Raw genomic sequence first — 26016 nt, forward strand, 5'->3', positions numbered from 1 at the left:
ATTAGCGGCTGGCGGAGCCGGCACCGGCTAATTACCGCGGGGAGCGGGCTGCGCCGCCCGCGCCGCCCGCGCCGCCGCCCGGGCCCCCGCCGCTGTCTGCGCCCCCGGGAGCGGACGCGGTCCCGAGGAGGGGAAGCGCAGGCGCGCCCCCGGGTGCTTGCTCCGGGGGCTACGCCGGGGCGGGGGGGCGTACTGGGCACTCCCCGCGCCACTACCCGTTTCGCCCACGCGATCTCGTTGAGCTCCTATTCCCGGGTGAGCGAGGCACCGCGGTCAGTCTGCTGCAGAGATGAGGAAATGAGGTCCAGGGACGTGAATTAACGTCCCCGCAGCAAGTGGCTGGAAAATAGCGGACAGGCAAAACCGTGCGCAGGCCCGCAGCCGCGTAAGCCGGGGTAAGGACTCGAGTCTGATGGCCTTGGGTCCGAATTCGAATCCAGTTCCTTACTGGATGGGACTTTGGTGTGAGCCCCAAACGCATCAATAAAATGGGCGCGGTGTTGGGACTAAGTGAGTTGAGAGCTAGGAAGTGTCGGAATTATTTTAGGGATGCGAGGCGGCGCAAGGGGTGCTCAGAGGGTCTCTGCTCTGCGCACAACGGGCCTCTAACGCCCCCTGCTGGCCGAAGGGGGTCGCTGGCGAGACCGTTTTTTGGTAAACCGGCTGGGGATGAGAAAAATAGCCTGGACAACTGTGCACCCGGCCTCCTCCCTTCCCCTCTTCCCCTCTCTTCCTCAACATCCCTTCTTTAAGGTGGCAAAGGGTTGGGCAGCTCGGGTGGCTCAGCGGTTTAGCGCCGCCTTCAGCCCAGGCTGTGATCTTGGAGACCCAGGATCGAGCCCCACGTCGGGCTCCCTGCATGGAGCCTGCTTCTCCCTCTACCTGTGTCTCTGCCTTTCTGTCTCTCTCTCATGAATAAATAAATAAAACCTTAAAAAAAAAAACAGGTGGTAAAATTGGGGATTCATTCCAGATTATGCAAATACCTAGCCTCCCTTCATGGACCTCACCGGGCCAGTCAATTCCACAATTCTACAAATAGGGATGGGTATAAAGATCAACTTAAAAAACTGTGCACCAGAATGCTGGGTTTAAAAATCTAGAACTAACTTGAATGTCTATCATGGGAATATTGACCAATTTAGCAGTGTTCTACCCTAACAGTGAGCAAAAGGAGCCACACACACAGAAACATATTGTTGGGTTTTTAAATAAAGTTCAAGAACAAGCAAAGCTAATCTTATGATAGAAACCAGAACAGAGCTACTTCTGGGAAGGTTTTGACTGGGAAGACGGCAAGGAACCTTCTTGGGTGTGGAAATGCTCCCTCTTAACCTGGGTGGTAGTTACAAGAGTCTACACATGTATGTAAAAATGCATTGAGCCTTACACTTAATATAAACTTTATGCATGGTGCACCTCAATAATTCAGTTGCAAAAAAAGATATTCAAGCAAAAATAAGTGCAATAAAAAGAAAATATATTACCATACGGCAGCAGTTCTAAGTTTTTTGTTTCAGGACACCTTTACATTCTTAAATTATTGAGCATCTCAAGAAGCTTTTGTTTTTATAGGATATATTGATACTTATGGATATTAAAACTGAGAAATGCGAAGATTCCAAGTAAATATAACAAAATAAAACTGAGAAGTGTTTAAAACACAATACAAAATCCCATTAGTCATCAGAGTGATAATGTCAGCACATGTCACATAGTTTCTGGAAAACTTTACCGTCCATTCTGAGAAAGTGAAAAAGGCAAAGATCTTAGTATTATAATGAAATTAATTTGACCTTAGGGACACTTGGAAAGAGTCTAAGATCCAGTGGTCCCTGGACCTCACTTTGAGACCCGCTGGCACAGCGGGAAAGAAAAGGAAGAAAATACCTTCATTACATGATAAATTATTCTCTCTCGGTGCTGAGATTACCATTTATTTTTATTTCCTTCTTTGTACTTTTTTTTTTCTTAAGTTAAATATAACGACCACTGACTGTTTCTGCAAACAAAACCCGGGGCAATACACTCGTCTCCGTAAGATTGTTGAAAGACCCAAACAGTAGTAATACAGTTGGCTGTACGAAAAATTAAACCGAGCTCTAACCAGGGTCCGATTTCCTGCGTCCGTCCCACGTGTAGAAGCGCAGGGTCTTGCCCTCAAAAGTTCTGCCGTCTAGCTTAGGGAGCGAATACAAGTGCATACACAACTTTACCGCAAGGGAATAGAAAGCAAACTCAGGCAGAGAACACAAACCCCCGTCGCAGCCACGCGCCGCGGGACCGCGCTCCTCCGCAGCCAAACAACTCCGCGCGGCTGTCAGCGGGGGGCAGGCGCTCCACAGAAGTGGGGGGAGGTGGGGCTAAAGGAAACTGACGCTGGGTTCCGCCAACCCCGTAGCCCCGCCCTCTCACCCTGCTTCCCTCTCTGAGTGGTTGCGAGACTGCGGAAGGTAATTTCCCATTGGCCACCAGCAAAACGGCCGACTTCCGGTTTGTGCGCTGGGCCGCGGGGCGCGGAGGCCGCCATGGTGCGGTTCAAGCACAGGTAAGTGGCTCCTGCCCGGCGTTCGCTGCGGCGTCGAGTCCTCGCGGTCTCGCCCCGCCCTCACTCCCCTGCCGCCCGCCGCAGGTACCTGCTCTGCGAAGTGGTGTCCGATGACCCCCGCTGCCGTCTGAGTCTGGAGGACCGAGCGCTGGGCGGCCTCATACGGGACACGATCGCCCGCGTGCACGGGACTTTCGGCGCGGCCTCCTGCTCCATCGGCTTCGCGGGTGCGAGGGTGCGGGGGAATTGGGCGGTCGGCGGGATTATAAGGGAACGGGCCCTGAAGGGGGAGAGAGAAGGGGTCCGAGCGACCGCAGGAGCTTCCAGGTCCGATACAGCCCCCCCTTTATGGTATCGTCCTTTTTTTTTTTTTTTTTTAAGATTTTCTTATTTATTCATGAGACACACACACACAGAGGCAGAGACAAAGGCAGAGGGAGAAGCAGGCTCCATGCAGGAAGCCCGACGCGGGACTCCAGGATCATGCCCCGGGCCAAAGGCAGGCGCTGAACCGCTGAGCCACCCAGGAATCCCCGACTTCTAGATTTATTTATTCATGAGAGACACAGGCAGAGGGAGAGGCAGGCTCTTCGCGGGAGCCGGATGCAGGACTCGATCCCGGACCCTGGGACCACGACCGGAGTCGAAGGCAGCCTCCAACAGCTGAGCCACCCAGGCGTCCCCAGCCACACTATTTAATACTTAAATAATTCCCTTTTACCCTCTGCTTAAAATTGAGTACTGGAGAATTGCATACACATAGGTACAATTCACTTAAATCGGGTCATTCTCCACTGCTTCAGGAACCCAGAGAGTCCAGTTAGAAGAGAATCTGTTTCAGCCACGGATTTCCTCTGCCAGCCCCAACCCCACTTATCAGCTAATCAGTGAATTAGAAGAGCATTTACAATTACAAATTCATTCACCAGTTTTGAGTGGTATGCAATGTCCTGGGTGTATGGTCTATCCCTTTCCTGTAAATGAAGGTCTGTCCCTAAGACTTTTTTCCTTCAGGAATTTAAAATATTTTGTTTATTTATTCATGACAGACACAGAGAGAGGGAGAGAGGCAGGCAGAGACACAGGCAGAGAGCGCAGTAGACTCCCTGCAGGGAGCCTGATGTGGGACTCATCCCCATCCCAGGACTCCAGCATCACGCCCTGGGTTGAAGGCAGGAGCTAAATCGCTGAGCCACCCAGGGATCCCCCCTTCAGGAATTTTTTACTCACTGCCTGGCCCATAGTAGACTTTCATGTTACCCTAAGATTAAGTGAATCCAAAGTTTCCCAAGTGATTTCCCCCTCCTGCCGTAGTGCGATACCTCAATGCCTATACTGGAATAGTGCTACTTCGGTGTCGGAAGGAATTCTACCAACTTGTGTGCTCAGCCCTTCCTTTCATCACATACTTGGAAAACAAAGGACACCGTTACCCGTGTTTCCTCAACACCTTACATGTGGGAGGTAGGAGTGCATGTGGTATGGCTAATTTTCAACAGTAGCAGGCTTAGGGTTGTCTTGACGGGTGGGTGGGTCTTCTTGCTATCCTGCCAAGAACAGGAGGCTTTCACCTAGCTCCCGAAGTCTCTGAGGCAGACCACCTTTCACAGGCTGTTGACCACAGAGCTCTTTCATGTGCCAGGTACAATTAGAACATGTCAGAAGTTCCTGATTCGTTATAACAGGAGACAGCTGTTAATCTTACTGCAGAACTGCACTGATGAAGGTAAGCAACATTCCCCCAGTGCCCAATGAGTGGTATATAACCTGGCTAAGTAAGAGAGCACTCCCAAAGACCTCTCTCATCCCTGCTGCCTCCCTTTTCCAGGAGAACGGGAAGCTATCCAGAAGTCTGTCACCAAAAGCTGTTTACTAGAGGAGAGGTCAGATGAGGAAGAGCTTTCAGACAGTGGCGGTGAGGAGGCTGCTGAGGCAATGGAGTGACCCTCCCTGCAGGCTGTGCTGGGCCCGAGATTCAGAGCTCGCTTGTTGGCACAGGACATTCTGGGAGGCAGCAGCATCTGCTAGTTTGCCAAACTGGAAGACTGCTGACCAGAGGCCAAGGTTTCTGCTCAAAATGGAGGACTTAACTCACTTCAACTGAAGTTACCTTTACTTAGTGCTGCCTGGCTAAATGGTTCTGCAGGTGGTGAACCCCCAGTAGTTATACAGTCTCTGTAACTACCTGGCTGAGGATAGGTTTAATAAATGTACTTGACTTCTGCAGCATTTAGTATACTTAAGTTCAAGCTTGGCTGGGTCTCCTTCCCGCTCTATCCCTGGCCTCAGTGGGAAGTATCTATGATAGTTTCTATGATACTAGATGCCTGGCCTACGACCTGAGGCCCTAGGATGCCCTGTGCCCTAGGATGAACCCTAAGCAACCCAAATTATTTAGAGTAAAAGTATTAGTGAGACACAGTAACTGAACTGGCACAAATTTATAGCTGGTCTCAGTACTGACCCACAGGGCCTTAAAAATAACCAGATTCCTTACTAGTACTTAATCAGGTAATAACAAACATGATTCTTGCACTACTTTTCAGGGAAAGGTGGGAGGGCTGGGCCCAGCAACAAAATCTGGCCTTGCCGGACATTACAAAGCCAAGCAGCAAAGCAGCAGCTGCCAGCTTCCAGTCATTTTCTGCAGTTGGACCCTTCCCTATTGTCTTATGCCTGTAGGGCCACGTGAAGACAAGTGACACTGCCACACTCACAGAGGTTAGGAGGGTTTGGGTCCACTACCTGCTGATGACCTTTCTAGGATCTGTCTTCTTGTATAACGAAACAGATATTAACATCCCTTATGCATTTAACAGATTTATAATATTTGCTCTAACATGTACCCTCATTTTCAGGGCTGAACCACCCTCATGCACCCAGGGCAGTTCTTGTCCCAGGATTTCCGAGCCTTTTCCTTTTAAGAATGACAGGTTAAATGAAGTTAAGCCCAACTCAGGAACCTTTTAGGCCTGACACTGCGAAAGATACTGCCCCATAACAGCAGAGTGCTCAAGCTCATGGTAACTGTTACTTTAAGAAGCATGTCTAGCTAACCTGTAATGAACTTTAAAAAAACAGAAAGCTCACAGTGCTTGTGCAGGTGATTTATTGCAACTATTTGCCTTCACACTCTATTATACCTGAAGGTCACTTTATTAAAGCAGCAAGATAATTCACATCACTCAAATTCAGCTCAAACCAAGGCACAGACTGCTCTAGACAACAAGGAGGCAGTGGGTAATACCACTGCTTTCAAACCTGCCCTGCAGTCTCTAGGTGTGTCAGACTCCTCTGCTCCTACAACTCTGGCTACTGTCACTTAAAACAAGCTTCACCTAAAAGTGGGCAGGTTTCAGGGCTTCTTTAATGATTATAGCTTTCCTTGCCAAACAAGCCACATTCAAGAAGTAAAACCCTTGAGCACGTATGTAAGCAGTCCAGGTCTGGCACCACAGCCTGGCCATTTTTCAAAGAAAAACTGCAATTCAGGCTGGGTGTCCTAAATCCATTTTATTCCCCATCCTCTGTTTCTTTAACAAGAGGAAAACTAAACAGGAAAGGCTCAACTATTTTTAAAAGATGCTGAGCAGTGTGTTGAAACCATGATGCCTTGACATGTCGGTAGAGCAGTACTCTGGAGTTTGGGCTGCTCCAAGGGTTGTTGAAGGGACTCAAACTTATGCGAGTTGAGAAAAACTAATTCTACATGGGTCAAAAAGACTAACCCTGGTACCAAACTAAAAATCTTGGCAGGAAGAGAGCTCTTGTGTCAATACTTTATTTTGGTGTAAAGACGGGAAGCTGGAAAATACACTGTATTTAAAATTTTGGTTCCCCCTCACGCTGTGGAAACCCCCTCCCCCCCAGAGCTAATCTGTTCAAACTCAAATACTTAAAAATTACAGCAGCAAAACAAAAGCACAGAAAAAAGAAAACCAGATGGAGAAGGTAGCCAGTAGTGTCACTTGGTGTGGACGACTGAAGTGCTGAACAGGAGCTTTTGTTTCTGTTTTTTCCTTTTCTTTCCTCCTTTCTCTTCTGAATGGAAACAGAGAAAGTTTAGCTTTTAATGCCATCATCCCCTTGCCCCCAGCCAGTTTTCATTCCTGAGAGTCCCAGGGTGGCAGCTAGGTTCTGGGGTGAAGACAGCCTGGATCCAAATACCAGTCCTTGCATGCTCCAGGTATTGGTCTGGGCAAGTCACTGTACGTCCCCAGACCCATTTCCTCGTCTGTTCAACCCATGATAGTTCTACCTATTTAATATGGTGGTTGGGAGAATAAAATGGGCACAATGCTAGGCACAGAGAGGGCATACCTTAAATGCTGGTGTTCTTCTCTAACTCAATACCCACAGAGTGGTATGGGTTTCCAGCCGGACTTTTTCATCTCATTAGCCACCCTACCAAACTTGGCCATTCTAAAATCTACTCTCCGCTACTATGTATTACGGAAAAAAGTAAAGAGTTCCTCAGAATTTCACCCCCAGACCTCAAGAACTCATGTGGGGTGGCCAAAAGGTCCTGACATTCCAGATGGACTATTAGCTGACACTAGCATATGAACCTACAGGCTCAGGAAAAACAGTGCCTGACTCATTAGTGGGATCTGCCAATGGATGCACTTGGGAATGACAACCCTGGACCGAGCACTCGGATTCTTTGCCTTTACCAGAGAGGGGATCTGAAGTAGCTGGTGTGTCCAGTTTCATGAAGGCTGCTTCAATAGCTTGGCTGAAGGAATTTTGGAAACTGGGCACAGGAACACGGTCTGAGTTATCACTCTCCCCATCGCTGTCCACAGGAACAGGAGGAACTAAGCTGTTTTCATCTATAAAATAACCAGTGTCACAATTTTAGAGATGACCCTATAGAAACTTTTAATTTCTGAAAGAGACCAAATTCCTTTTCCACCCAAGGGCCATTCTCACCTTTTTTTGAAGCAGTCTTGGGCCACACATCTGCTTTTGCTTTTCCAACCCTCAGCATCTGTCAGAGTGGGAGAGGACAGAAAAGGATTTAAGTAAGCAGTCTAATTTCTTTTCTAGACTTGTGTCTTAACACTAACCGGCTAGGGAGGACAAAGAACTATCACCTCTGGAAAAGGATTTTCCAGGTACTTCTTTCCTTAACACCCTATTCCACTCATGTTCGCTATATCCTGACCAGTAGAACTAGCAGTCAAACTCCCAAGGTGGAGGATCAAAGCCGTTGTTCCTCAGGAAACAGGTAAAGAATAGTGCATAGACAGCACAAGAGGTTCTTACTCAGACTCTCAAGTTGGGAGTCCTGATTTTGTGTCATTCCCTTCTGGTAAGTTTTCCCGCTCTGGAAAAATACCAAGAGATAAACTCCATAAGATTCAAATAGGAAAGTCCTAAAGTATGTGTCCCAAAGTGAGGTAAGGTAAGAATGGAGTTGGGCTGGCAGAGGTTGGTTTCATTGAATAACTTTTCTTCATCATGTACCACTTTGATGATCTTTTCCCTTGGTCCCTGGGAGTTAGGTCCAAGTAATATGGCATCTGAATCGCTTTACTCCTAAAAGGTCAATAAAATATATATCACCCGTGTTTTATTCTTGCCAGTTGTTTAAATGTTTAACCTGAACCCACTCATGAAAAAAACAGACAAATCCAATCCAAACTATAGGACACTATTATGGTACAACTGGCATGGATGCCATAGGAAGAAAACCAAAAAAAAAAAAAAAGAGGTTAGAGAAACTTTTATGGATCAAAGGAGACTAAAGACAATTAAGGGAATGAGCAATCTGATGGGACCTGACTGAAAATAATACTGGACCCTTAAGACAAATGGAGAAACAGAAATACATATATTAGGTATTCAATTAGCTGAATTTCTTTGATGTGGTCATTAACTGTGCTTATACAGAAGAATGTCATGGGGGGGACACTTATATTGTACTTGGTGGTCAACTGTCATTCATGAGGTCTATAGCTTTTTTTTTTTTTTTTTTTTAAGATTTTATTTATTCATAGAGGCAGAGGGAGAAGCAGGCTCCACGCAGGGAGCCCAACGCAGGACTCGATCCCGGGGCTCCAGGATCATACCTGGGGCTGCAGGCGGCGCCAAACCGCTGCCCTGTAGCTTATTTTCAACAGAGTAAAACAATAAAAGGAGAAAGCAAATATAGCAAAATGCTAACAACTAGTGAACCTAGGTGAAAGATAAAACGTTCATTATGCTATTCCTTCAGCACTTCTAAGTTTGAACTTGTTCACCATATAAAGCTGAAAAAAAGCAATGGCAACAAAACCTAGGTTTTTTTTTCTTTAACAAAACCTAGTTTTATTTTATTTTTATTTTTTTTAAAGAATTTATTTATTATTTATAGACACAGAGAAAGAGAGGCAGAGACACAGGCAGAGGGAGAAGCAGGCTCCATGCAGGAAGCCCAATGTGGGACTCGATCATGGGTCTCCAGGATCACACCCCAGGGTGCAGGCGGTGCCAACCCGCTGCACCACCGGGGCTGCCCCAAAACCTAGTTTTAAAACCCTTAAGCAGGGATCCCTGGGTGGCGCAGTGGTTCGGCGCTTGCCTTTGGCCCAGGGCGCGATCCTGGAGACCCGGGATCGAGTCCCACGTCGGGCTCCCGGTGCATGGAGCCTGCTTCTCCCTCTGCCTGTGTCTCTGCCTCTCTCTGTCTCTGACTATCATAAATAAATAAATAAAATAAAAATTCTTTATAAAAAAAATAAATAAATAAAAAATAAAACCCTTAAGCATCTGACATAACTCCTGGGAGCCACTTGCATAATCACCTCTAAAGCCTACCAGTTAATATTTGGGATTGTTCTCAATTATTTCTTCCTCCTTGACTTCAGGATTCTCCTTATCAAAGTCCTCCTTACCGAAAAAATGAGTGGGAAATATCAGAAAGGGAGACAGAACATGAGAGACTCCTTACTCTGGGAAACAAATGGGGTGGTGAAAAGGGAGGTGGGTGGGGGTGACTGGTTGACGGGCACTGAGGGGGGCACCTGATGGGATGAGCACTGGGTGTTATGCTATACATTGGCAAATTGAAAAATAAATAAATAAGTTAAATAAATAAAGTTCTCTTTACCGAAGTCCAATTTCTGCTTATTTCTCAGCATCTGCTGACATTTGTTGTGAGAAACATCTATTATCACCTGCTCTAAAAAACTGTTAAGCTAATGATTCCAAACTAGCCCCCCAAAATTAATACTTATAATGGGGGTCCTTGGCAAGCTGTCCATCCATCCTCCTTAGTAATCTCAGCGCAGGAAGGCTGAGTTTTGTTTTGTTTTTTTTTTTAAAGAGATTTATTTATTCATGAGAGACAGAGGCAGGCTTCATGCAAGGAGCCCAATATGGGACTCAATCCCAGGACTCCAGGATCACGCCCTGGGCTGAAGACAGGTACTCAATCGCTGAGCCACCCAGACATCCCAGGTTTGTTGTTTTAAAGATTAATAAAGTGATCTAACACCCGTTTGCCTCGTGGCATGAGAGCAAGATGGATCAGCAGCAGCTCTACTGGAGCCATCTGAGGAAATCTGGCCAGGGTTCTCATTCTTGCTGTTCTGCTCAGACCTATATAGTCTGATCCAGAAACAGGGCCTCAGTATGTGCCACCAGTGTTTCCATCAGTATGTGAAGGATAACAGACTTCAGTAAGTTGGACTAAGTGAACTTCCTCAAGGGTCATCCAAGAGACCTACCTTAAAGCTAACTCAATGTGCATAAAATAAAAATATTTCAATTATTGAAAAAAATTTTGACACCAAGGGTCACTAGCCTAGCATTCCTCTAACCTGCTGCTCAAGAAAGCTGGTTTAGCTAATTCTAGGACAACCAATACCATGCTTCCCTTCCCAAAGCGAAGAGGAATGATTTATTATATGTAACAGATACAGACTATTTGAATCCAAGGTCCTAGAACTAGGGACCAGCTGAAATTGAATGATGTCTCCCCAGCCCCTAGAGCAGTACTCAGTACTTAAGTGTATAATGATTTGTTAATTAAAGCTCTGATTCTCCTTCAGCTACTCCTGGCCCCTTTCCTTGGTAGTAACTCTACAATAACATGAGACTAAATCCATGAAATTTCCTCTTCAAAAAGCGGAAGCACCATGATTAGCACCATCTATGCAACATTAGCCTATAAGTCTCTCCTCCAATGGAAAGATTTTCAGAAAGAACAAGCAGCAGAGTTCATGTTATATGCCCTCAGGGTGTTTTACAAACAAAAGATTTACCTGAGCAAAGGAAGGGAAGGGAGAGTCTTCTTCCAGACTCCCAACGCAGAATGAAGGACTGCCCTGACTGGCAGTGGGTGACAGAGGGGTCAGCATAAAGTCTGAAAGGAAACCAGAGACCTGATTATGTAAGTCAAGCTCCAAAGAGCTAGTCTACTCTTAACAAGAGAGAAAAGATGACTCCTGAATCAGGTCTGGATAATTACCAGTCCCACCTCAAAAAGTAAATTTGATCCACTATCAACTCTGCCAAGTTTTTTGTTCTGAAACCTTATTTGAGAAACCTTGAGACAGAGAGAGAGAGAGAGAGAGAGAGAGAGAGTGTGTGTGTGTGTGTGTGTGTGTGTACAAGCAGAGGGCGAGGGAAATGGAGGCTCGATACCAGGACCCCGGGTTCATGACCTGAGCCGAAGGCAGACCCTTCTGGTCCACCCAGGACCCAGGCGCCCTAACTCTGCCACGTTCTTTCAAAGTCAAGAACATGGCCTACTCTTTGCATTAGTGACCTACGGAGAGAAAACTTTCATAGTCACAGCAACACTAGAAAACAGGGCAGAATCCCCTGCCACACTAAGACCCTTTCCGTAGCAGCCGACTCTCCAGGCCTGGGTACTGGACTACCATGGACTGGTTTTATGTGAATGAAAAAGTCCCAAGAAAAAAAAAGGAGGTCAGCTTTTATGTTCTGGCTGGATGTCAAAGACCTGGAAATATTCAGTTAGAATCCAAGACACACAAACCAAATCAATACAAAGACACAAGCCTTTCCCTGGTGCTCCCTAGGTAATAGTCTTCTCCATCCTTTGTGCCCCAGAACGGAGTATTTCCCACGGGTCTACCCACTGTCCTGATCACTGCTGGGAGGGAAGGCCTAGTCACTGCCCACTGTCAGCAGGGTTGTTCAGTACTTCCATTCCTAGCACCATCCAGCTGCTCCTGCCTAAATACATGGAAACCCATTCCTTACAAAAGCTAGTATGTGAAAGCACATACACACAATTCTGCATCAGGGAGGATGCAGCTGGTGTTCTGCCACATTCCTCCCTGTAGCTCTCTCCTGAAACTTTTCAAGAGCACAATGGCCATGCACACAGCCCTCAAGATACAGGTTCCGGTCACAGCCCCTCCATCACTAAACCCCTGTCTTAGCCTCAGGCTCCTAATCTGCAAAGTGGCAGGCATATGATCACAAAAGGGTTTCCAAGAGTTTTAAATATTCTGCTCTTGGACATTTTATTAAAATGGCTGGCAGAGAAATAAATTTTAATTATCAAATACTATCTGCCAGGAGGATGAAGATCAGAAAAGGCAGCTCTCTGAAATAATAATTAACACTTGAATGTTTAATCTCATAACACATTAATACATTCTCTCCATATATAAAAAAAAAGTATTTTCAAAACGCTAAAGCCTCTTTGAACAACCTGAATCCTGATCTCACTTCCTAGAGTAAAACACCAGTTTGGAAAAAATCATATCAGTATTTTTCTATACATTTAGATATTATAAACCCATAACGAAATGCTATTTTTTGCATTTTTCTTTTGAAAACCACAAATGTGGTAATGCATGGAACTCGATCTCAGGATCATGAGTTCAAGCCCCATATCAGGCGTGGAGTACATTTAAAAAATAAATAAAACCACAAATGGTATCATCTTTTGTCTCGTTCTACCACCTTATCTTAAAGGTCCACCCATTAGTTCCTGAAGACAGCTATTACCCTCTTCAACAGGTATAAAGTATTTCACAGTATAAATAACTATTTAGTTTAGCCATTGCCTTACCACCAGATTTCATAGGCTCCTCCCACCCCACCTCCCACTATTATAAACAATGCTACAATAAGGAAACATGTACAAAGATGCTTATGCATACAAAGGGATTATATCACAGGTACAAACTAGAAATAGCTGGGTCACAAGGAAGAATCTAAGTTTAACTATCCTGCCATATGACCTGCCTTGAGGTTTTGAGATTTTTGTAAGACAGCAGGGTATAAAGTAGTACAGCCAATGGGCAAGGTGAATCAAATGGCAAAATTTGATGTATCTCAGGAATTTATTAACCATCCAAAGTAATGTTAGTCATCTAAAGATCCCACCATGCTGAGTAGGTCAGAGTTGTAAATTCAGACATTATTGGGGCTTTGACTAAGCTCTGTAACTGGTGGCCAATTTCATTCTTTAAATCGCAACTCATTTACCTGCTTGGGAACCTGGACTTCTGCTAAGAGGAGACAGGGAGAGGGCACCATGGCCCTCGGTGCTGGTGGGACCCAAAGCAGAATCGGAGGTGCAGGTATAGGAATTGAAGGCAGGAAACTGCTGTAGATTCTCTAGGGGAATGTGGACTTCTGGGTCTGCAAAGAAAAGATGAGAATGGTAGGCCAATTTAGAATATCCCTCAAATCTTTTCCAACAGTTGAGGACAGTCAATATGAATCTCCCAAGAGTCCAAAGGATGTACATAGAAGCTTTAAACCCCAGATTTAGGGGCACCTGGGTGGCTCAGGAGATTAAGCATCCGACTCTTGGGTTCAGCTCAGATCTTGATCTCATGGGTCGTGAGATGGAGCCTGCTGGCATTGGGTTCTGCATTCAGAGGGGAGTTTGCTTAGGAATTTCTCTTCCTCTGCCCCTAACTCCTTACCATACTCCTACCCCACTTGCCCATGCATGTATGTACTCTCTCTGAAATACACAAATCTTAAAATAAAATTTTAAAATTTAAAAAATTAAATAAATAAATAAAACCTTTGCTCTATTCGTAACTGAAGCCAGAAGATAAACAGGGGGTTATTCTATATACTATATTTCCAAAAATAAAAAGGGTAAAACAAAAATCCCCCGTTCATGAAACATCCATTTTCTTTTCTTTTCTTTTTTTTTTTTTTTTAAGATTTTACTTATTTATTCATGAGAGACACAGAGAGAAAGAGAGGCAGAGACACAGGCAGAGGGAGAAGCAGGCTGCACATAGGGAGCCCAACGCAGAACTCAATCCCAGGTTTCTAGGATCGCGCCCTGGGCTAAAAGCGGTGCTAAACCACTGAGCCACCTGAGCTGCCCGACATCCTTTTTTTTTTTTTTTCAAACATTTGGGATATGTGCCAAACAGCTACACAGCATTAGGGTCCCAGTTATATACTTATTCCGGTTTTGTATAAAAATAAAACTTATATTTACCATACTCTATGTAGTCAAGAACAATGAAATCTTTTCTTTTCCCTAGCTGAGTACTCAGTACTTTGTTTTCTGGAGGACAGGTAGGTCCTCATGTCACACTAATCTGGGTTCAAAGAAGCTTACATTGGAGTAGCAGATCAAAGGACTCTGTATTTATCGGTACAAGAGAGCTCTTGAATCTAACCTTCTGTATATTTCCTAGTTTGTCAAGGTTTCTACTATATCAGATCCCCTTGGCAGATATCCTGGGTACAGATGTCCCCTTTATAAATAATTTAAGATTTTTATTTGAGAGAGAGAGAGAGAGATTGTGTGCACGCTCACACACAACTGAAGTGAGAGACGGAGAAGCAGACTGCCCTCTGAGGAGAGAGCCCAATGTAGGGCTCATTCCCAGGACTCCAGGATCATGACCCAAGGCAGACTCTTAACCAACTGAGCCACCCAGGCACCCCTAGATGTCCCCCTTTAATATAGTTAAAGGTGGGATCAATGTTCCATCTAGAGTACACAGGAGACAATTATCCCCTAAGTTCAGCAAATCTACAATTCTCTTCCCAGAACATTTTTCATTCACTATGCAAGATGAATTTAATCTCATCCCTTATTAAGAGCTATGAGCTTTGACTTGCATTAACCCACTTAATTCTCAAAGAAGCCTATGAAGGAGGTACCCTTATGATTCACATTTAAGAGTTGAAGAAATTAAGTGACAGTTAAAATGTGAACCAAGCATTCTGGCCCCTGGGCTCAAGCACTGAGCCTCTCTATGATGATGCACAGCTGTACTCGTCAATTCTGGGAGCTTCTGAACTTACACTTGCCCTGTTTCTTGTTCTCCTCCATCTCAATCCTGCGTTCCCGGCGGCGTTCCTCCCGAGCCTTCTTCTGGCGCTGACGCTTCCTCTTTTCAATGTCGTCTGTGGATTGGTCAGATGGTGAGGAGGCAGACTGAGGACAATCTGGCCATGAACGCCTCCCAGGTGACTAGTAACTAAGGTCACATAAGAAGGCACCCAGATTGGATAAATGGATGGAATGTTTTTGGAGGTATGGAGACTCATGATGGAGCTCCTTAATTTCTCCCACACCAGGTTTCCAGTCAGAACCCCTGAGCTCCACTATGAAGAGAAACAGAGTGGGTGCAATCTTACCTGAGAATATCTCTAGGGTTTCCTTAGAGACCACAGGAGGCTGCAGAGCTAGTTCACAGATGCTGAACTCACAGGTAAGTGGCAGGTGAGAGAGGTATCTATGGCGCTGTCGAACGTCCTACCATGGAAAAGGGACCAAAACTCAACACTGGGCTGAACTCTGAGGACAGAGGTTCCCATCCCAGACAGCCAACAGTACACAAACTCACAAAGAGCACCCCAGCTCAAAGAGCAGTACTCAAGTTATCACCATTTTTGCAAAGCCAAACAGAAATGTCAATTAACATACAATAAGGTAGAATGAGCAACCACAAGCAGTTTTTAGCTTTGTGCTACATATGAACTAAGCCTGGCAATAAATAATCTAAAGCTGATCAGCTGTTTGATTTTCTGGAGCCCACAATTGAGGGGGGAGAACAAGGGAAGGTAAAAAATTAGTTGGTGGCAAAAAAACCTGGGATCCATTGACAGAATTAATGATAACTAGGAAGGTAGGTAAAGCAGATTTACCTACAAATAAAGTTTGGCCTGAAACAGTAAAAAAAAAAAAATGAAGCCCATCAATTTAAGTTTAATTTTCTTTTCCATTCATTTTCTCCATGTTTGATGGAAAGTTTATGGTACTCAAACAGTCTCTAATTTTGAGGCTGTTAACAAATTTGTGATTAATATAAGGATAACTCTCAAAGGGCAAAAACTCACATATGTAAATTATCAGACAATAATTAACAAAAATTAACAGACAATATTATTATTAGTAGTAATTAATTTGGTATCTGCTAAACCAAAAATGTGTTTCAAGCTTGTATAATTAGTATAGAGCCTCTAAGAGCTTTTGGATTCCCTTGGACGTTTCTCCCAAGCCAAAAGGAAAAAGGAGAACAAACTCATCTTGAATGAAAGTGGGTCGAGACATCTATATTCCCAAGCCACAAGAAATGAACCTAGCAGTGGTGACTAATAGAACTCCAGCAAAGAAAGGGAGTACCATTCAATCCCTAAAAACTTTGCGGGTATCATCGGTGACAAAATACTTAAGAGGGTAGCCCCGGTGGCCCAGTGGTTTGGCGCCGCCTTCGGCCGGATCCTGGAGACCTGGGATCGAGTCCCACGTCAGGCTCCCTGCATACAGCCTGCTTCTCTCCCTCTCTTTCTCTGTCATGAATAAATAAAATCTTTAAAAAAAAAAAAAATTAGAAATACAAAAGCTAAGATCCTTGAAGGATTATGAGCAGGGCCTGGATAGGCCACGTCAAAGAGATCAAGCTGATGGCACTCTGGAGCCATGCGCCCTTTGGGGCAGGCAGGACCTTACCTCAGACATGGAGTAGCCAGCGATCTCCACCACTACCGCCGAGATCTTCTCCGGGCTCTGCTCCAGGCTGCCGTATTCCCTCACAAGGCAGCGCACATTCACAGGGTGCAGGAACATGTGCTGCCCGTCCTCCGCTGAAGACAAGCGGCTCTCTCATACAACAGTCTTGGCCAGTCCTCAAGACAGTGCCCCCCAGACAGCTAGGCCTACCTCTCCCTCCCCGAGGCCAAAGGCACAACAGACCCAAGCACCCATGTCTAGTGGTAATAGCTCCTCTTGCTAGGAGGCCAGGTCATCTCGCTGATACATCTCTACGGCAACCCAGCCCTCCTCTCAGGGACACTCACCTTGGTAAAAGTAGTAACAAGGAGAGCTGCTCAGATGTGTGAAGCCTGGCTTGCTGATGGGTTCCTGCTGGCTGGACTCAGTACAAATGGTCCCCTCTCCAAGACTGTCATCTGCTAACTCTGCGTCATCACAGGCCTCAGGCTCTGGTTCAGACACTGCTTCCTCTTCCTCTACCAGAGGGAGAGCAAGAGGACGAGGAGATCCCAGAGAACAAACTTCCGTGGTCTCTTCATCAAAAGCAGACAGATACTCTAGCACACCCTGTTGAGACAACTCTACATCAAAAAAAAGTACCTGTGGCAAAAGTAGGCACAGGAACCAAGCTCTGGGCTGTTTTCCTTAGTTGCCACATTCACTGATTTAACACCCCCAGGTAAAGAACTAGGGAGCACAGAGGAAATGTTCAGAGCCCCCTCTTCTCCCCACAGCGCCCACCACTTCAACAGCAGCATTGAGGAATGGCAGCCGTTTGGTCTATAACCGGGACGCACTAACCTTCCTGGGTTGAAGCACAGACTCCTTGGCCAAGGGAGCCATCAGCACCAGTTGTTCCAGAGCAGGCATAACACCAGTGGCCTCCCCTCTGCTTCCAGGCAATCCTGACAGAGCCTCTTCCCGAGTCTAGATCACCAAAAAGACCACAGAAAGCTAAGCTTCCAGAAACACAGTTTGGGCAATGGCTTACAATGGACTCTCAACAGGAGCAGAAAAGGCAACAAAACCCAATGGGAGGAGTTTAAGTACTTAAAATCCTCAATCTTTAAGGAAAAAGGAAACAAAAAGCACTTGGGACTCAAATAGGATGGTATTCTGCTTAGAATCTGTCAGTGACAATGATAACACTACACAAAATCTTTCTGAACAAAAAATCCAAGAACACAGAACTAGTCCTCTAGTTTTTATCAGCTATGCTGAGAGAGAGCCCCAATGCAAGAGGCAGGGGTCTGGTCAACACCCACCTCAATCTGAAGAGCTCTATTTCCAAAGAGCTTTTCTTCTCTGAAATGCATTTGAACAAATGTTCTGCATTATAGGGGGGAAAAAAATTAAATATACAGGACTCTGCTAAAGGAGGACTCAGAAAGACAAGAATTCAAGTAACAGCTTCACCTCTTGTTAGTACTACATCCTCAAGCAAATTACCTTATCTAACTCATGACTCCATTTCCTCAGCCATGGTAGGGGAGCTGTTATCTATCACACCAGGATATGAAACTTAAGTGAGATAAACATAAATACAGTACCTTCGCACAGGGCCTATCATATGCCAATTACTCAATACACAAAGGCTTTCACTGTTCTAATTCAGATTGGTAATTCTCAAAATATGATCTGAGGATGAACAATATCTAAATCACCCTGGAACTCATTATAATGCAAATTATTAAGCCTACTAAGCTCAGACGAATCCACCTCTCAGGGTGGAGTCCAACAGCCAAGGATTCTGATGTCTGCTAAAGGGTAGAGAGCTTAGGAAATCCTGTATTTGAAGAATTCCTGCTATTCCAAATCCTCAGCAGGCATTGCTAGGGCCTGCTGGACAGGCCATATTACTCTCTTCAAAATGTCTCTCAAATAAAACATCTCAAATAAAAATTAAATCTGGGGCAGCCCGGGTGGCTCAGCGGTTTGGCGCCTGCCTTTGGCCCGGGGCCTGATCCTGGGGACCCGAGACTGAGTCCTGTGTTAGGCTTCCTGCATGGAGCCTGTTTCTCCCTCTGCCTGTTGTCTCTGCCTCTCTCTCTGTGTGTCTCATAAATAAAATCTAAAAAACAAAAAAACAAAACAAAAAATCCCCCAAAATTAAATCCAAGTGTTTTCTTAAAAAACAAAAACAAAAAAAACCTACCTTACTTAACTAAGCTCATCTAAAAGACTTCACTGACTCAGTTAAAGATCATTTTAACTTCTTCCTTTCAACACTTTAAAAACCAATAGGTCTGCCCTTCTCTCCTAACACCAAATCCCAGGGCAAATGCTTTTTCAGCTGCTCCCTATTGGGTCATCTTAAATGTGGGGCCAAGGTAACTTATCCTCACCATCCTATCGTGTTTGCAGTGTGTCTTACCTTGAGCTCCTGGATAGCTGCCTCAATAAAGCAGGACTCGGGAGTGTGCTTCTCCTCTGCCAGCTGCTGCTCTAGAGCTACTCTCTCTTCCCGAACCACCCGGTGCAGCACCTGCTCCTTAGAGGCCAGCAACAGCTTGGAGTACTGGCTGTGCTGTTCATCTACAGGGGGACCAGCAAAATCAGAGAAACCCAACACTCAGAGCTCTGTGTCCACATGCTACACAACATTTACAGTTTTTTTTCCCTACATTGTAAAGATGAATTTAGCATAATTTTCTAAAAATAATTTTTTAAAGATTTTATTTATTCATATGAGACACACAGAGAGCCAGAGACACAGGCAGAGGGAGAAGCAGGCTCCAAGCAGGGACCCCGATGTAGGATCGATCCCGGGACTTCAGGATCATGCCCTCCCCCACAGGGAGCCTGCTTCTCCCTCTGCGTATGTCTCTGCCTCTATCTTTTGTGTCTCTTATGAATAAAATCTTAAAAAAAAAAGAAAAAATAAAAAGAAAAAAAAGCCCTCGAGATGCTATTTTCCCACCCCCCCGTCCTATACATTTTCTATACATTTATATACTCATGTTCACTTAAAGAAATAAAGATTTTTCCATAAATGATAAACTCTAAGTTTTGTTCTGCACTTTTCATCCAACGTGTGCTAAAATCTTTCAAAACTTTTTTTTTTTTTTTAATGATTTTACTCATTCATGAGACACACACACACACACACACACAGAGAGAGAGAGAGAGAGAGAGAGAGAGAGAGAGAGAGAGAGGCAGAGACACGGGCAGAGAAGCAGGCTCCATGCAGGGAGCCCAATGTGGGACCTAATCCTAGGACTCTGGGATCACGCCCTGAGCCAAAGGCAGAGGCTCAACTGCTGAGCCACCCAGATGTCCCTCAAAATGTTAATACAGGGGCACCTGGGTGGTTTAGTGGTTGAGCCTTTGGCTCAGGTCATGATCCTGGGGTCCTGGGATCAAGTCCTGCATCAGGCTCCCCTCAAGGAGCCTGCTTCTCTTCTGCCTATGTCTCCGCCTATGTCTCTCATGAATAAACAAACTCTTAAAAAAATGTTAATACAGAGATCTATTTTTACCTTCTGTATTGTGTTCCACAATAGGATACACCCTACTTTAAGTTCCTTATGGAACACTTAACTTACTGCCAATTTCTATGACACTGTAATAACAAAAAAAATCCTTATACATGATCCTTGGTGCAAATAATTTCCTCAAGACCAGGCACGATGCCAGGCACTATTTCAATAAAATGAAAATTTAAAATGTATCTAACTAAACCATACCTGAAACCAAGAGTTAAACCACTCTGCAAACTCCCCTCTAACCTACCAGAATCCTAAAATTGATCTGGAAGTGCTAGAAATGGCTTGCCCAAAGGCTCAATTTCTGATAGTAGAAAGATATAATCAGTGGCCTTAAAGGATGTACCACAGGATTATTTACCCCTAAATTAACAGAACTCACCTCCTAGATGAATAGGATGGTCTACATTCATCCATTTGGATTTGGGCAAAGCCAACAATACCCCTTTCTCCCTCTTCATCAGCTGCATCGTAATGGTATCGCCAACAACATACTGACGCGACTCTGTGGCAACAACACTATAACATGGACATTTAGATGGAAAAAAAGCAAGGAGTTAGCAGGTGGGGTCTAATCTAGTAAAGGTCTCCATCTCACCTTTTGAGATCCTTCTTATGTACTGAACTATAACAGATGGGACATTTACTCCAGGTCTTCTCACTCAGTGAAAGGTAGTGCAGAATGCATGCCCAGCAGAAGATGTGTCCACAACGGGTTATTTTGGCTGCAGTAGGTGGATATAGGCATATTGGGCAAGATGGCACTTCATGGCTACAAATGCGCTGAAACAAAACAGCACAAGTCACACTTTCAAGCTGACATGGGACTGTCAAAGTTAGTCTCTCCTCTGCTATCACCATGCCTGGTACATCTCAACACATCTTCACAAAATTGTTCAAAAGTGCAGATATGTAATAACACTTTAAATTGCTAAGGAAACCATAATAACAGTTTAATATATACCAAGGGGCACTTGGATGGTTTGGTCAGTTAAGCATCTGACTCTTGATTTCAGCTCAGGTCATGATTTCAGGATCCTATGACTGAGCCCCACATCAGGCTCCCTGCTCCACACTGAGTCTGCTTGTACCCCTCTCCCTATGCCCCTCCCCCCACTCACCTGCACATGTGCACTCTCTCTCAAATAAGTAAATCTTTAAAATGTATCTATACACAAATATAATAACTACATAACAGGTATTTTAGGGGTTCTACATCAAAGAGGAAAAGTGACAAATCAATATATGATCCAATTAATTTAAAAAATTTGTATGTACACATACAGAAAGGCATGAAAAGGGTCAAGAAGTAATGTACCAGTAATTTTCCAACAGATTTTCACTTCACATGCATCTATTTTTTTTAAACCAGTGAATATAAAACAGGTTTCATGGGACTTCTTTGCCATTCTATGATCATTTTATGAATTTTCAGTTGATGGGAAGCCAGGGTTTGAAGCCTTTAGCTTTGAAATGATTCCATATCCCTAAAAGCTAAGAGCAGCAAGGAAATACCCAGAGCTCCAACATCAACAGAAAACAAAACGTGCCAGTGGCTGAGACTGCAGTGCAGCTGGTGACCCATTTACCTGCCATAAGACTGAGGCCTAATTTGATACTGATTACTACAAACGGCTACTAGTGAAGCCATGTCTATGCAGTGAGCCCATCTGAGGTCAGGAGGGTATCCAGCATTCCTCATATATTTCCCTGGTTACTTCTTCCCAGGAGAGGAGGCTGTAGATAGAACTGTTTTTATACCTTCATTTTAGATAGGAGTCTTCCAATTCCCCAATCCTGTAGGCCAGTGCCAATTAGCACAAAAAAAACTCCAGGAGAAACCAGGACTGATCTCTGGGTAATGTCTACAGTGTGGCCATGCAGAAAAAGGTATTAACAGTGAAACCACCCCACAGCTGCTGTGTCACCAGGGTCCCTTTCTTTAGTTCTTTCTCCCACTAATAGCTAACAAGTTTAGCTGGGCTACTCACCACTTGTTCCACAAAGTCCCAATTGACTAAAGTATCAGGATCAGCAAAATGAACTGTGTAGTCTTGGTCTTCAGACACTACAAATTGGCAGCTAGAAATAGGGGAAAAGACAAGGAAAAGGCACACTCTCAGAATCCACCAACATGCCATCAGCAAAAACCCATGACTCCTTCACTTAAAAATCAAATACAGGCCATTAGCAGCCATGGTTTGTGAAGTACTGAACTAGGACTTTAGCCTCAGTTCTCAGCCCTGGCTCGAGGAAATCCAAAGACTTGGCAAGTAGGAGTCTAAATCTATGAATTCTGTTTCTTCTGTTTTCAAGCCCAGTCAAGCTGCTGTAAGCCTCCCTTGAACTAAATAAAATTAACCCAGACTATGGCCCTATCATTCAGCAGGAAGCCAGATTTCCTCCCTCCCCCTGAGAAATCCTGGCATATAGCTAGTCCTCAAGGCAGTACAAAGACTCTTCTCACTCAATCATTTGATTACCAATTTATATAAAGTACTAACCAGATACTTCAGTCTAGATTCAAGGTCAAATCTTACATTATAATTATGACACACAAAAGGAAACAAAAGGGAATCAGTATTTGAGCAAATGTATGCCAAACACTCCAACCTGTCATCCAATTCTCCCTTAAGTAATTCTCCTCCTTTATAGGGGAGAAGCTGAGTCTCAAAGTGGCTAAATTACCCAAAGTTGAAGGACAAAATAAAATTCAAATCTAGGTCCAATTTCAAAGTAAACACTTTTACTACCTCATAATGACACTAAAGCATTATTTAATTTTATCATTTATAAACTTATTTAAGCATTATTTTAAGAACCAGGAACATCCATTTGAAAAGCTTTTTTTCAAGTTGCCCCCCCCCACACACACACACAGAGAGAGAGAGAGAGAGAGAGAGAGAGAGAGGAGAAAAAAACCAGACCAATTCCCTTTCTGTCTCTCTCCCACAGCAGTTTAAAAGAAGCTTCTTCTAAAAAATAAAAATAAAATAAAAGCTGCTTCTCAGCTCCAACAACTGCCCAGAGGCTCAACCGCACTTCCCACCTAAAAGGAGGCATACTCACTTGGCCTGTAAAAAGAGTTCCTTGTTAAAAGGCTTATGCCCCCACTTGTTCCTTTTTCCCCAGCTGCCATGTCCACTGCCTTCAAAGTGACCCGCCTGGCCACGCGGTTCAAAAGTGAAATTCAACAAGTGGTTCAGATTGATCTTCTTCGGACCAGAGAACTGGGCAGGGCTAAACTCTGCCCGTTGAGCCTCTGCTACCTAGAACAAGAATGAATCAAATATTTCTGATTAGGATGACACCTCCTGATTTATAGTAGAAACTAGAATAACCCCTCCTTCCACATGGTTTAAAATACTAACTAAATGAAACATAGGCTTAAAGTAAACAATCTTCTTCTTAGGAGAGGGTTAACACAAAAGTCTACCTAAGATCCAGGTGGGAGCAAAGTAGAGGACAAGACCTCTTAACATATAATCACTTACACTGTTCAGGCTGCCCTGCTAAAAGGCAATTAATTAACTATTAAATGACAAAACCCAACACAAACTCCTCTAGCTATCTTGGAAGTACAAAGATTTACTTACTGGATTAATCTTTTGACAGTCCCATAGGACTCCTACACCTTCACTCTTATTACCTATTTGTTCTTTGGTCTGTTACTGACAAAAGTGAGTTTGTGGAACTAGACTCTGGAGGCGACTTGCAGGTAGCTGCTAACTGCCATGGGCTTCAGGATCCTGCCAGAGACCTCACATCGAAGACACACACTGCTATTCACTGTTAATTAAAACTGACAGAATTAGAACACGTAGGCAGACAATTTCAGTGTCCAGAAATAAACCCAATCAGCAGAATTGAAAGAGTTTAGAAAGTGGCAAGAAACCACACAGGAGAAATACCACTGCAAAGATGGAAGAAATCATGTTGGGGCTTTCTTAACATTCCCAAATTGAAGTGGTAGATACCGGTTATAAGTAAGCTAGTGCCATTTCCTAATACCAATTTCTCACTTAATGTCATAAGCACTGTGTCATGTCAGTCGTATTAGCATATAGTCCCTTTAAATGGCTATATACCACTACATCAGATAGGTAGGTATACTATAGGACACAGATTGTTCGTAGCTTCTCCACCAAAACAAAATAATGTTATGATAAACCTATTTTTGGATAGATCTTTGTGCACAAATATTTGGCCACATACAATTATTTCTTCTTATTGTATAGCAGGAATTACTGGGTCAAAGGAAATACAAATTCAAGGCTTTTGCTAGTCTAAAAATTTAGAGATTAGTAAGCAACATCTGCACAGACATCATAAAGAGTACAGGAGCACCTGGATGGCTCAGTTAGTTAAGCATCCAACTCTTGATTTCAGCTCAGGTTATGCTCTCAGGGTAGTGAGATGGAGCCCCCCATCAGGTCCATGCTTGGCACAGAGTCCGCTTAAGACTCTTCTCTCCCTCTGCCCCTTCCCTTGTTCATGCTCTCTCTAAATAAAATAAATCTAAAAAAAAAAAAAAAAAGAATCTAAAGAGTACAAAAAGGAACATGGTGAAAAATACCTTACATTGCAGAGGCAACCAATATGGCCTAAGATAGCCTATGCATATAAACCACAGTATATGACAGTATATATTAAGTACAGTGGCAAACCATAAACAATTTCCTTCTATTTCAATAGATCCTGGGAGACAACACCCCCCTCTCCCCCACTGTTTATGTAACTCATCACAAGGAAGCTCATGACTTCCAGGTCATCCCCTGGCCTCCCATTCCCTGGATGCTCATTTCCATGTGGCTCTGCTATCCCCTTCATCAGTCTTCCACCCCCAATGACCCAACCTTAGGTAAGAGCTTATGCTTACTCAACAAAATCCTCCACACCCTCAACCTTTTATCATCACCTTGTTATCCTAGCTGGCCCACTGCAACCTTCTCCAATACTGCCCATCACAATTCCTAATTATCCTTCCAACACACTGACCCTCTCACAGTTCCTTGACCCCCACTTCACCCAGTTAGCTGGCTCTCAACTCTACCTCAGGCACCCAATTCCCAAGGACATACCATCTAGAGCTGCACCATACTATACAGCAACCACTACTAGCCAGATGTAGCCACGGAGCACTTGAAATGTGACCAGTGTCATGTAATGAAATACCATTTTAGCTATACTTGGTAAAAACATTAAAATTAATTTCACCATTTCTTTACCTTTTTAATTTAGCAACTAGAAAAGTTTAAATTATATATGGACATTTCTACTGGACAGCACTGCTCTACATCTAGACCATAAGGGTAACAATCAACACTTCTTCCACCATCTTAACTTTGAGCACCAACATCCAAGCAGCAACTTCCTCCTTTCTTAGCTTGCTCCCGTTAGTCTTGATTCCAATTCTTTAGCCCCTCTGAGATCTCCAAACTAGTGATCCAATTCACCCTCACAATTTCTTTTCTTACTTGGCCTAGATCCTATGGTCAACTGCCCCCTTCTCTTTGTCATCTATACTTACCTGGCAAAACCTTCCCCTGATTAATCCAACTCTCTGCCTATATATTTCCACTCCAGCACCAGACAGTTACACACAAGAACACAACCGCATCACACCAATCAGTCTCACTTAAGTAGACCCTTAGGCCATCTGGCAATACTACCACAACCTGATGGCATTTCTGTACTCGCTAAATTCCCCAGTCACCCAGACAACTCCATTCCTCAGGACTTCCAAGGCTCCTCTCTTAGATCACCTTCCTTATTTTACTGAGACAAGAAGATCAGAAAAGAATTCCTATATCCTCCTACCAATACTTCTGCCTTCCTCTTGTTACTGAGGATGAACTGGCAAAGCTCCTATCTAAGCCAATTCCTCCACTTGTATACAAAATCCCAACTCCTCAAGGACTCAAGGACACGGTTATAGCAATTCTCCCCCTTTCCTCTGCATATCTGCCCCCTCACAGGACAATCCCATTACCAGACAGATGCTGTAATTTCTCTAAATTTAAAACCTCTCAACT

General features: G+C 44.2%; 2 protein-coding genes across 4 annotated transcripts in view; one reads left to right on the forward strand and one right to left on the reverse strand.

Annotated features, from left to right (window-relative positions):
* Nucleotides 1-2452: 2452 nt before the first annotated feature.
* Nucleotides 2453-4774, forward strand: POP5 (POP5 homolog, ribonuclease P/MRP subunit). 2 transcript variants are annotated; one of them, XM_041728865.1, is made up of 5 exons: nt 2454-2548; nt 2633-2775; nt 3863-4012; nt 4191-4274; nt 4377-4774. In XM_041728865.1, exons 1-5 carry the CDS (start codon nt 2529-2531, stop codon nt 4490-4492), a joined length of 513 nt encoding a protein of 170 aa, XP_041584799.1. In that variant the 5' UTR covers nt 2454-2528; the 3' UTR covers nt 4493-4774. The 2 variants fall into 2 exon arrangements, with proteins under 2 accessions (XP_041584800.1, XP_041584799.1); XM_041728866.1 differs by lacking the exon at nt 3863-4012 and having other exon boundaries at nt 2453-2548.
* An 866-nt stretch (nt 4775-5640) lies between these two features.
* Nucleotides 5641-26016, reverse strand: part of RNF10 (ring finger protein 10) — a 35949-nt gene continuing 15573 nt past the window's right edge. The window contains exons 3-17 of one of the 2 annotated variants that reach the window (XM_041728864.1): nt 23051-23250; nt 21973-22063; nt 20580-20764; nt 20364-20500; nt 18871-19031; nt 17298-17423; nt 16802-17063; nt 16455-16588; nt 15140-15257; nt 14804-14905; nt 13004-13159; nt 10798-10898; nt 7481-7538; nt 7222-7380; nt 5641-6586 (exon numbers count right to left, since the gene is read on the reverse strand). In XM_041728864.1, the coding sequence (XP_041584798.1) occupies nt 6513-6586; nt 7222-7380; nt 7481-7538; nt 10798-10898; nt 13004-13159; nt 14804-14905; nt 15140-15257; nt 16455-16588; nt 16802-17063; nt 17298-17423; nt 18871-19031; nt 20364-20500; nt 20580-20764; nt 21973-22063; nt 23051-23250 (2064 nt within the window). In that variant the 3' untranslated portion in view covers nt 5641-6512. Of the gene's footprint in view, nt 6590-7221; nt 7381-7480; nt 7539-10797; nt 10899-13003; nt 13160-14803; nt 14906-15139; nt 15258-16454; nt 16589-16801; nt 17064-17297; nt 17424-18870; nt 19032-20363; nt 20501-20579; nt 20765-21972; nt 22064-23050; nt 23251-26016 lie in introns of both variants that reach the window. The other variant, XM_041728863.1, reaches the window with a different exon arrangement.

This window comes from Vulpes lagopus, chromosome 14 (genome assembly GCF_018345385.1).
Source record: "Vulpes lagopus strain Blue_001 chromosome 14, ASM1834538v1, whole genome shotgun sequence".
Lineage (NCBI taxonomy): Eukaryota > Metazoa > Chordata > Mammalia > Carnivora > Canidae > Vulpes > Vulpes lagopus.

Coding starts and splice junctions, on each gene's coding strand:
- POP5 (XM_041728865.1), top strand. CDS start 2,529: ATGGTGCGGTTCAAGCACAG. Junction 2,776..3,862: donor CTGCTCCATCGGCTTCGCGG/GTGCGAGGGTGC, acceptor CTCCTGCCGTAG/TGCGATACCTCAATGCCTAT. Junction 4,013..4,190: donor CAACACCTTACATGTGGGAG/GTAGGAGTGCAT, acceptor TTCATGTGCCAG/GTACAATTAGAACATGTCAG.